The following is a 12,155-nucleotide window of genomic DNA, read 5'->3' on the forward strand; positions in this document are numbered from 1 at the left end:
CAAATCTAAATGGGATTCGGTTGGTTTCTCCATTAATGAACTCTGTGGGGTCTGGGTTGCCGATTGGGCCAAGGAAAAACTGGAATTCATCGGTTATGCTAGGAACTGCTATTTGGTAAGAGAGATGCTACAGAAGCAAGAAAATCGAAGATTGAGCGGAAGAAGAACCAAATCTGCGCAGTAAAGAAAAAGATTCAGCCGATAATACTTACCTCGACGTATTCGGCGGCCAATGAGCTCGGTGGACTGGCGGAAGTCGACATTGCTAGCGATGAAGGTTGGGATTGCAGAGAATCGCCTTTGGGTCGCCGGAAATTTCGAGGGTGTCGCCGGAGAGCTCGAGGAAGAGATTGGGGAAAGTTTGTTGCTAAAGCGGTTAAAATGGAAGCTGACGCCGTGAAAAGTGCAAAGCGGTGGTTACTATTTAAAAGGGAGCACGGTAACGGCAAAACAGAATCGGTAATGGAAGCTCTAGTTTTAATTGGAAAGGGAAATTGAGAAAATCCGCCACATTACAAATATAGCGGACTTGGGAGGCATGTGTTAACGACCAAATTTGGTAAGACATGAACCAGGTTCGGCATCGAGATCGAAGCGGATTCGGCAGAGAGTTAGATTCAAAGAACAGCGTGCGCATCGGCTGAGAAGGCATCGGTTGGAGTCTGAATCGGCTGAGGATGATCGGATGGAGGACAGCTAATATAGCCAATGGGGCTGATATAGCCAATACAGCCAATGGGGTTAATACAGCCGATTCCAGTGGCGATGGCTTCGGGGCTGCTTCTAGGATCTATTAACGTGCTTCATAGGGATTGCCACAATGGAGATAAAGCTCTCGGAAAGGCAATTGTATCTATTAATTAGGATATTTTGTATAATTTTCTTAGAGATATGTTTGGGCAAAAGTCTACTGCAAAGACTTATGGTATCGTACAGTTTGTTAGAGATAATAGTCGTGTCCGGCAAGGACATATTTTGTAATCTCGGGTATAAATAGAACCCGAACCCATGTAATCAATGGACGCACGTTCAACACACTTTCGGCACATCGCCACCCTTGTTACTTTCGTTTTATTTCGACGAGTTCTTACTTTCGGGTTGAGCTGCATCGATTCGATCTTCAACTAGAGATAAAACTTGTCATTCTGAGGTGGCTGTTGCGCATTATACATCTGCTGTTCAGGTACAAACTGAGCCCCAACAGATGGATTTTGCTGAGCAAGTGGCGTTCTCTGTCCTGCTGGTATCTGTTGCACCGTCTGCTGCCTAATCGGCTGGATAACATGCTGCCTAATTGGTGTCGGCTGTACTGGCTCAACAGTCGGCTGAGTTGGCAAGAACATTGCAGCAATATGCTCCTGGGTCAGCCAATTGATGTTCTATCCAGCATGTTGCGGTTGCTCTCTGGTCAAAACACGAGGATTAACCATGCCTCTGTACTGACGAAATCGATGCAGCTCAACCCGAAAGTAAGAACTCGTCGAAACAATGAAAATAGGAAACAGGGTGGCGATGCGCGGAAAGTGTTATTGAACTGTTGTTGTAAGTTACATGGGATCGGGTTATATTTATACCCGAGATACATATGTGGTTTTGTGTCACGCCCAGAAATTTAGCCCAAATTTCCAAACTATTTTGTGTATGAAATCCCTGTCCAGGACCAGCCAGGGTACACAAAATGACAAGCAATAAACAGATCCAAACGTAAATAAAGCGTCAATAATTACAGAAGAGGCTCTTAGTCCTCACACCGAAACGAAAGCAGCAGCAGCGGAAAAAGGCGATCCCAGCGGGGCTTCAGCTCCACTCCACAGGCAAAACTCAACTGGGGTCTGAGCCTTGGTCTTCTAACTTCGCCTTCAGCTCTGAAGCACTACACTTCTGAAAAGGGGGAATAATAGCAAGACTGAGTACAACCACCGTACTCAGCAAGCCACACCAATGATGCAGACGTGCAAGGGGATACAAGGATGGCTGGTGGCTATTTGCATAAAAGCGGTTGTAAAGCATTTTATTGAGCAAAACAGTAAAACTGTTAAGTAATTAAGGTAAGATTAAATCTCCACTGATCAACGCTACACCACGTTGAACAGGCCCAACCAACCCACCTGAACTACAGTGCATTGGGTCGATTTATTAAGTGTGAGACTAATCACGGTGAATCTGGTCGACCGCCCATAACCGCGGGCACGGCTATTCGAATAGTTTTACTCTGATCAGAGGTGTACAACTGTACCCACAAGACAGCCCCACGACACGTTTCCGTGCACCGACATGCCACCACGACATACCGGAAAGAGGCCGTGACAGGACCCTTCGCATAACCCCCTCTAACCAAGCACACCACACCTCAGGTTTCACCCCCACTCCTCGCAAGGCAGCGGGCAGTCCCCTCTCGTGCCTAGGTGAATCCGGAAGCCGCATAGGCCGTCGCAGGGTCCATCCAAACTCCATCACGCCCACCCTTGCCTGGATGCGTCAGCTAGAGGAAAGCTACACTACAAGCCCAGCCATTGCCCACGCTGGCTTGTGGTAAGTACGATGAATTCTTCCAAGGTTTCCCGCGAACCGGTCCTTAATTGCCATGGGTGCGACTAGCAAAACCATGCACCCACAGCCCACCATTCAGTCGCATTTTAGTTGGTAATTACAGCCATGAAGCGTGGCTAGATGTCTCGAGCACGCAGCTCATTCTGATACTAAAAAGGTCTAATACTGTAATTATCCCATCAACTGAGCTAGTGGTAATTAAGCATGGCTAAGCATATAGTTCTAGCTATGTCACATAAGTAACACAAGCTAGGCGATTTATTATCCACGGTTGACAAAGGACATATATCAAGTAAACATGGCACAAGCGAGCAGATAGGTAAACCCTATTCCCATGTAATTAGCAAGATATGCATGTTTGTTTGCAAATGGTAAAACATTTATAAATTGGGATCAACATGCTCAAGGGGAATGTGTGACTTGCCTTGCTTCTTCAAAACAATCTTCCGAACTCTTTTCCTCGCGACCGCGGACTTCCGAAACGACGGATTCTACACGCTGGCACGCAAAACGAGGAAAAACTCTAATAAAAACCAAGCAAACAGTACATAAAAAGTAAACATACATGTAGAGCTCAATTTTAGATGAATTTTGCAAGTTGAATGGCCCAATTTGGAGTTCGAATGAATTAGATATGAATTTTACAAGTTTTGAGCCATTTAAATGAATTTATAGAATTATTAACGAATTATTGCGCAATTATTAATTATTTTCCAAAGGAAATGATAAGCGCTGACGTCAGCAAGAGGAAGGGCGCCGACAGGCGGGCCCCGTATGTCAGCGGCTCCAAGGGGAGGGCACACGGTGGACCAAGTCCACCGCGGCCTAGGCGGCGCCGTGGACCAGGAGCACGGGCGGTCCACGGGCAGCGCCCAAAATCAGCAATGGAGGGAGCTGACTCGCCAGGCGTCGGCGGCGGCGCGACGCGGCGACGAAAAGAGGGGAAAGGGAGAGGAGACGGAGGGGGTCCTCACCGAGGGGCGCCGGTGACGGAACGACGACGGAAGGCGGCTGGCGGAGCTCGGGCGGAGAGGGGGCGGCGGCGCTCCGGCGACGGGCGGCGCCAACAGAGGGGCGGCCAAGGGGCGCCGTGACCTGAGGAAGGTGATTGATGGGTTCGGCGAGCGCGGGGTGGCCGGGAACCACGAGGAAGGGCAGCTGGAGGCAACAAGCACGGCGACGGAGCTCACCTCGCGCGGGGCAGATGGCGTTCCGGCAGGGGATGGCGACGGTGAGGAGGCAACCAAGGGAATCCTCGTCCTTGCAGAGCCGAAGGAGGCGACGGCGCATCGCGAGGTGGTCTGGGACGGCAGCAGGAGGCGGCCGGAGGCGGCAAATGCGGCGCCGGCCTTAGGTTGGCGGTGGGGATGGTTTTTCGGTGATGGTTGAAGGAAGAGGAGCGGCTGCCGGGGTGGAGCTCAGCATGGCGATGCTGACGGCGGCAGTGGCGCAGCGCAGCGGCCACTAGGGCGGTAGTGGTGGCCGGCTGGACGCGACGGGAGGCGGTGGTGTCTCGGATGCACGGTGGAATGGTGTTTTGGTGGTGGTTTTGTGGATTCGGAGTGGAGGCCGGGGTAGAGCTTGATGCGGCGAAGCCGTCGGTGGAAATGGCGCAGCACGGCGGCGACGGGAACGGCGGTGGTGGGCGGCTGAATGATGCCGACGAGCGGCGGAGGTTGGTGGCGCGGTGGGGCGGCTTTCCGGTGGCTATTGGGGAAAATGGAGCAGCTGCCGGGGTGGAAGGGGAGAACAGAGTGGGTGCCGAGGTAGGGCTTGGCTCGGTGATGCCGAAGATGGTGGCGGCCCTAGCGACGGGAAACGGCGGCCGGAGCTCGCCGGAGGTGGGCGGCGATAGGGAGCAGCGTGGGGAGAGCGGGGAAAAGCGCAGGGAGCTCGGGGTGGAGGGGGAAACGGAAGAGGGGAGCACAAGGGTGCTTTATATTGGGCTCGGGGACGGAGATCGTGTCCGGGAGAGGCGGGATCGGCCGGCGACGTGGGGAGGCGAAGGTGAGCTGGTGGGGAGGTCAAACCGGCGCCGTTTCTTGCGGGGAGAGTGGGGGGAAAAGGTGGAGGAGGTGGTGAGGAATCGGTTTCACTTGGTTTGGGTGCGAGGGCGTGAGCGGGAGGGCGCCGGATTTGGCGGGATGTGGGCGGCAACCGCCGGCCATGGCGGCTTCGGCCTGGAAGCCGAAGGTAGGAGGAGGGCCTGACAGATGGGGTCGCCGGGCCCACCTGTCGGGGTGGGGGAGAGGGAGGAGAACCCAGGGGGTTATTTAGACTTTGCGCGAGGGGAAGGAAGATGGGTCGATGGCCCAAGGAGGAACGAAGGAAGAGGAGAGGGGATGGGCCGCGAGGAGAGGGGATGGCTTTGGGCTGAAAGTGGCCCAAAGAGAGAGAGAGGAGGTTTTTAATTTGTTTTTCATTTTATTTAATTGATTAAATGCACTTTGTGATGTTAAAATTACTTCTTGAGCTCCGAAAATTCACGGGAAATTTCAGAGAGTATTTTAGGGCACAAAGAATATTACAAAATATTCTAGCCAATGATTTTTAAAGGAAAATTTCAAGTTCTCCCATTATTTCACTTGATTAAATTGCTTAACTTTTATTTAATTTCTAGAAAATATATTATTTAATGATTTTTAATCCTGAACGAAAATCGGGGCGTTACATTTTGCGGTTGGGGGTCGATTTTGTAATCCGATGACAAGTTGAGGGACCTTCAATGTAATTTTTCCCCAAAACAAACACATTTCCTGCGGAAAGCTCATGATGGCACCAAATAGGCCCAAGCCTAACGATGGGCCTCCAGCGAGCGAGCATACCCGTGCAAGGAGGGGGATCGAGAATCTGCGGAACCCGGGATTGCGATTTTGCGAAACCCTAGCTTGTTTTCCCCCTTTCCTGCTTCGGTTCGGCGGCGGCATGGCGACGAGCGAGCTAGACTCGGCTATCGCGAGAGAGGAGGAAGAGAAGGTGTTGGTGGAGGAGGAGGAGGAGGCCGGAGACCTGGAACCTTTCTTCTTCGACGAGGCGGCGGCGGTGGCCGAGGCGGCGGCGGCGGCGGAGAAGCGGAGGCTGCGGGAGGAACAGGAGGCGACGGCGAAGGCGGAGCACGCCCGGAGGTGGGCGGCGCACCAGGCCGTCCTCGACCGGATCAGCGAGCGCGACCCGGAGACGGGCAAAATGTACTACACCCGCTACCACGACCAGGACTTGTCCGAGTTCGACATCGACGAGGTGTCTCCTCTCCCACCCATGCGCTTCACGGCCAGAGTGTACAGTCCCGGCGAGGCCAGGCTGTACATCCTAAACATGGTCAACGTGCTCGCCATTCGCATCGTTCCCTCTGATGCCGATGATGTCCCCTTCCCGATCGCCGTCTACGGCTCCGTCATCGCCAGAGACGATCTCGATCGCAAGTGCATTCCGCTCTTCGCCCGCTCCAGAGATGATCCTCAGCTCATCGCCTCAAAGGTACTAGTACCAGATTTCCTGATCGAACTAGTACATCTATGCATTACAACATTGCATTGTATTGTAGTATCATTTTAATGGAAGACTAGTTTCGCACTAAATACTTTGGGAAAAAATATACACACCACAAAACTACGGATTTACTCCCCCGTCCCTAAATATTTGACACCGTTGACTTTTTTAAATATGTTTGACTGTTTGTCTTATTTAAAAAAATTCAAGTAATTATTAATTCTTTTCCTATCATTTGATTCATTGTTAAATATACTTTTATGTGTACATATAGTTTTACATATTTCACAAAAAGTTTTTGAATAAGACTTACGGTTAAACATGTGCTAAAATTTAGGGATGAGGGCGTATATGCTCTTGTGTGACTTGTGTCATATAAAACTATGGACACATTTTACATTGAAGAATTTATGTGTAGGATGATTCGTTGATATTGACGGGCCCTCATCGGGGTATGGTTCTAATAGACACCTTATATTTTGAGATCAATCTCAAGCTCAAGGGTGATCAGGTTGGCAGCGCGGAGGAGGACAAACAAATTAGTAAAACAGTATGGCGGATGAATGGCGTATTCCTTGAAACAAACTTTCTATCACAAAATCTGTTTACTGCGGTTCGACCTATGACCATTGATAGTTGCAGGAATCTCTATCCCGTGCAGCTCATGTATGCGTTCGTCAGTAACGCGGTGGAGGCCACTGTTTCTGTCAAGGTTCTGCAGGGACATTTCTATGGGAAGATAACAGCTTGCACCAGCATGGTCAAAGACAACATTTTGCTTCATGATAGCAGCTTAATGCCAGGTGGTGGTGGTGTGATGGCCGCTGATCACGGCAATGACCAATTTGTTCGACTGTTGCGCCCAGTAACGGCTGTCTATTTGCATGAGACGCTGATAGTAACTATTCTTGCTCAAGTTGATGGAACTAAATACAACAGACGAACCATGTATTTCAAACCAGCTGTTAACGGTGAAGGGGAAGCTCAGATTACTTGTGGTGTCAACAGCTTGCTTGTGAAGGTTTGTTGGTCGTTAATGAACTGAATTGGCAGATAATAAAGCTAGTTTGTTTTTTCTTCAGGGACATTTCTATGGGAGGATAACAGCTTGCACCAGCACGGTCAATGACAGCATTTTGCTTCATGACAGCGGATTAGTTCCAGTTGGTGGTGGTGTGATGGTTGCTGATCGCGGCAATGATCAATTTGCTTGTGTTCGACGGCTGCGCCCAGTGATGGCTGTCTGTTTGCAGGAGACGATGATGGTAACTGTTCTTGCTCAAGTTGATGGAACTGAATACAATGGACAAACCATGCATTTCAAACCAGCTGTTAACGGTGAAGGGGAAGCTCGGATTACTTGTGGTGTCAACAGCTTGCCTGTGAAGGTTTGTTGGTCGTTGATGGACTGAATTGGTAGATAACAAAGATAGTTTGTTTTAATCGTCACGATCTTGCTTATTTGTATGTATCGAAATGGCAATTGATGCATCAATTAGTTCTTGGTTATCAGGTTTGGTATTCTTGATGCTTGCAACAAAATGGCGAAGAAGAAGAAGAAGATTGGTGAAGAAATAAAGAAAAAGAAAGGGAAAAAAAAATCAGGCCCTGGAGGTTCGGGGATTAAAACTCCGAACCCCCATGGTTTCGTTTGAGCTGCTAGACTGCGAGATCGATCGATGTCAGCGTGTTACTGTGTGCTTCGTCTTCCACGGTTCAGTTCATCATCTGAATTCTCATTGCAAAGCATGCAAGCTTGATTTTAAAAGAAGAGTACAAGTGTACAAGACCTGGACACATGGTAATGTTCAGAAATCAGGACATACTTACTGTGCATATGGTCAAGGAAAATAGAATAGAACAGGATGTGGATCACGATGCTAGCTCAGGCACATCTGCACAGGTAGAAACTGCAGCCAATGTGTTGCAGGGAGGATGTCTGAATTTCTCTGCATTTTGCCAGACGATTCGATACATTTTACACAAACTGAAAAGGGACTGGAATCTCTCTCCAGATGCTCCACTGAAATGTGCTTATATGTGCACTGACTTTGCTTCTAGAAAATAGTTTGGAATTCTTGATGCTTGCAATAACTAATGGCGAAGAAGATGATTCATGATTTAATGTGGCACAGGAGATGACAAGAACGAACAGATGCACCCTTGGTAAAAATAGTAACAAAAAAGATAAAAATGAAAAAAAAAATCCGGCCCTCCGGGGCTTCGGAGAATAGAACACCGAACTTCCTTGCCTTCGTTAGCGTTGCTAAACTATAGAGAGGATAAGGGAGACGACCTCTTGTAATGTAGTATGAACTGTTGCTGGCTCACTGGCTGATGGATCTCGTGCGACCACCGCGGAAGCTTCTAGAGGCTTCTCTTATTCTCTCTTCTTTTTGTATTATACTACATCTATCCTAAAATAAGTGCAGCCGTGGATATCCGTATCCAACGTTTGACCGTCCGTCTTATTTTAAAAAAATTAGTCACCCTATTACGTCCTCCATACATTCTCTCTACGATTTTCCACTCTTCGGAGTTCATCAGAGTGTAGGGGAAAAAAATTGACCATTATGGGGGTAAGAGAGCAAAACTCCAAACCCTTTGCTCTGGCTTGAACAAAACAACACCACCAAAAAATCATTAATGATTAATGATTTAAGGGTCCGTCTATGGCTCCATCATGACAGGAACGACGACCTCGATCGCAAGTGTGCACCAAAAAATCATTAATGATTAATGATTTAAGGGTCCGTCTATGGCTCCATCATGACAGGAACGACGACCTCGATCGCAAGTGTGCACCAAAAAATCATTAATGATTAATGATTTAAGGGTCCGTCTATGGCTCCATCATGACAGGAACGACGACCTCGATCGCAAGTGTGCTCCTCTCTTCCTCAGATCCTCACCTCTCAAAGGTACTAATTAACAACTTTGTTGGTGATATGGGCCCGGGGGGTCCCCGGTCTAGGGGAAAGAAAGCCCTTTCCATATGGCACGTAGGGTGGGCCCAGTTCCCCCGAGTGAGTCGTGCCCTCGAAAAGGGAGCGACCATTCCCCCCCTCTCGGGCTCAGGGGTGCCCCGTCACACCCCTCGGGCCCGAGGGGTTGGATCGCCCTGAAGCCCTCGCTCGGCTGCCATGTGGCGGCTGTGTGAGGGCTTGAGCGGGCGGGAGCGCCGTGCGCCAGGCGCATTTATGGGTGGCGCCCCAACCGCCCCCGTCGCATTTAATGCGGCGTGGCAGGTCGTGTGCCGCCCGCCGATAGACGTGCGCTTGGCGACCGCTTTTTGACCGGTCTGTGACCCGACGACGGATGGATGGGACAGGCAGCAGTGCACCCACGTCCCGTTTCGTGTCAGGCGGCGTGGGGGCTGGTATGCCCCGTCCCATCATGCGCAGGGGAAGGACATGCAGGTCGCCACCTCCCACGCGCGTGTGCCCACGAAGTTGCCAAACATTTAATAGGGAATGACAGCAGATGTCCCCCGTATCAGACGAAAAGCTTCGGAGGGAGCCACCCAAGAGCGGCTGCGTGGATCGTTTCCGGCCCAAGGCATGAGATGTTTGTTAATATAGGCAATGTGGGCCCCTTTCCTGTGAGGAGAGCGTAGGGGCGATGCATGTGGTATCCCCTTCATCTATAAAAGGAGGACCGTGCCCAATGAGTAAAGGGAGGTCTCTTAGAAAACCGGATTCTGGGAAGAGGCCGGCAAAGCCCTAGCTAGCACTCCCAGGATCTGAAGTCTTTGTAACCACACGAAGAACATCATACAAACAGGAGTAGGATATTACGCTCCATAGCAGCCCGAACCTGTATAATCCCTCTCTCTCGCTCTCTCGCTTTCCACCTCGCAAGCTTGACCCCCACTGACTCACTTCGCTCGCACGAGAACACGCTCTTGAGTATTGCACCCGGTCCCCCGGCCGAACTCACAAAGGGGGGTCTCACGGCCTCCCGCTAGAGAGGGTCACCCCTCGACAAGCTTAATTTCCTAACTGAGCATTGCATTGCATTGCATGTCCTAGTATATCATTTCAATTGAAGAGTGAATTTTGCACTAAATACTAGAGAGAGAGAGAGGGAGAGAGAGAGAGAGAGAGAGTAAATTTGACACTTACATGGACACTACTGACTATGACATTTGGACCAACTGAGTCTATAACTGTGAGTCAGGATATCAAATAATCGAGCCTCATTTTATGAAGTGTCAAAAAAAAAGTTCTCAGAACAAAAATATCACAAAAAGTATTTGTTTTTTTAATAATAACAAATGTTTTACATCCTGACCTCTGCTGTAAGGCACACAACAAAATGGATTAATGTAAAACTATACATTTAACATTATATTTATGCGCGGGATGATTTGTTGATATTGACTGATTCTCATCATATATATGGAGATCGATCTCAAGCTCAAAGATGAACAATCAGCTAGCTGCAGATGAAGGGGAGGAGGACAAACGAATTAGCAAAGGATATCTAAAGATTAATGGCGTACACATCGAAATAACCCCTCTCTCGCCTCGCTTGAAAATTGGAAAAAGAAAAAAAAAGTCCTGCTTCTGGGGTTTAGAGTTTTTTTAAAACCCTAGAATCTGAAAAGAAGTAGGAGGACTGCAACACTGGTGAAGAAGAATATTGTGGAGAAATAACAAAAAAAAGGAAAGGAAAATAAATCGGGTCCTGATTATAGTAGAGTGTTTTTATGCATAAAACTTATGTGTAAAATTTCTATGTATAAACTAGGACAGTGTATTACGGTGGGCCAGGCACACATTGGCCAGGCTAAACGCATTTGTACGCCTGGATCACTCACAAATGCTCGCCCATTAGACCTACCTCCATTGTCAGATGTTTCTTTTTCAAAGACAATAACTTTTGTTGCCCAAAAAACTTATGATGGTACGAAATTGGTCCAAACCTAACGATAGGCCACTAGCAAGAGAGCGAGATTACTTGTTATCTCTATATAAAATGGTGCAAGGACGAATTTGTGAAACACTATCTTGTTTTCCCCTGTTGTGACTCCTCCTTGGATTCAGCGGGGCATAGCGATCGATCGGCATAAATTACCCATATTAGAGCTAGTCTTCATCATTACCAACTTCTCTAATAATGAAGGACTGAAGAATAGTTCATGAAGGACCTTCATCATATCATCATCGACATTTTGGATCAGTGAAGGACCAAAGAATAGTTTATGAAGGCTCTAAGGTACAAAAGGGTTGAAAAACAGTTTATGAAAGCTGCAATATCCATTTCATTTAGGAGTGGATGGATTCATTTTATTCTTCTTTCGGGAATTGCATGCTTCGATGATATCTTCAAACATGAATGACTTTGGATTTGTCCCTATGTGTCATTAATCTAGTGTGTGGTTTCAAATGCAATGTTATTGCATACACATTGTATTTGAGTGGGGGGTGTTAAGTAAATGTGTAGTGGTTCGTGTCAAGGGTAGTTGCGTCTTTTCTTGTTACAGGATATTCTTGTAATTATTACATATTAGCCCTAAGGGCCTCAATACAAGGTGTTGTTAAATCCCTTCTCTATAAATTGACATATACATGCTTAATTATGTACTGAAATAGCGATTGTTATATAGAATCAGTTATAGCTTGGTATTATAGTATGAAACTAGTATAATCATATTGCGGTGCTACTATGACAAAACAAATTAACTGTGGCTTAAAAATTACATCTTATAAACATATACTTGACCTTGTAGTGTGATGCTATATCAGTTGTTTATCTGTTCTTTCTTAACATGCTCGTTTGGTATAGTGAACCTTACTCGTCATTTCTCTAAAAATAAAACCAACATCTTACCGTGCTCGAGCTTGCTCAGCAAATAGGGTCCACTGTGAGATATTAAGTATCTTTTTTCACTAGCAGCTGAAATTGTTGTTGTTGTTGTTTTCGTCGTCTTGTTAGTATTATACTATGATTTTAATCTGACATTTTTATACTCATTTCTTCAAAATTGAATACATCATGTCAGTAAAGAAAAACAAAAGAACAAAATACTTAATATCTTTAAATGTTAGTGAATATTTTTTTCATAACATAATAGATAATATGTTTTTTACGTAAAACTTTTATCAGAAAAA

At 47.5% G+C, this 12,155-nt stretch overlaps 1 protein-coding gene across 2 annotated transcripts; it reads left to right on the forward strand.

Annotated features, from left to right (window-relative positions):
* Positions 1-5,368: 5,368 nt before the first annotated feature.
* LOC127758127 (uncharacterized) lies at positions 5,369-8,145 on the forward strand. 2 transcript variants are annotated; one of them, XM_052283752.1, is made up of 3 exons: positions 5,369-6,027; positions 7,122-7,427; positions 7,553-8,145. In XM_052283752.1, exons 1-3 carry the CDS (start codon positions 5,476-5,478, stop codon positions 7,565-7,567), a joined length of 873 nt encoding a protein of 290 aa, XP_052139712.1. In that variant the 5' UTR covers positions 5,369-5,475; the 3' UTR covers positions 7,568-8,145. The 2 variants fall into 2 exon arrangements, with proteins under 2 accessions (XP_052139712.1, XP_052139711.1); XM_052283751.1 differs by lacking the exon at positions 7,553-8,145 and having other exon boundaries at positions 6,458-7,259.
* Positions 8,146-12,155: the final 4,010 nt, after the last annotated feature.

Source organism: Oryza glaberrima, chromosome 12, assembly GCF_000147395.1.
Source record: "Oryza glaberrima chromosome 12, OglaRS2, whole genome shotgun sequence".
Taxonomy (NCBI): Eukaryota; Viridiplantae; Streptophyta; class Magnoliopsida; order Poales; family Poaceae; genus Oryza; species Oryza glaberrima.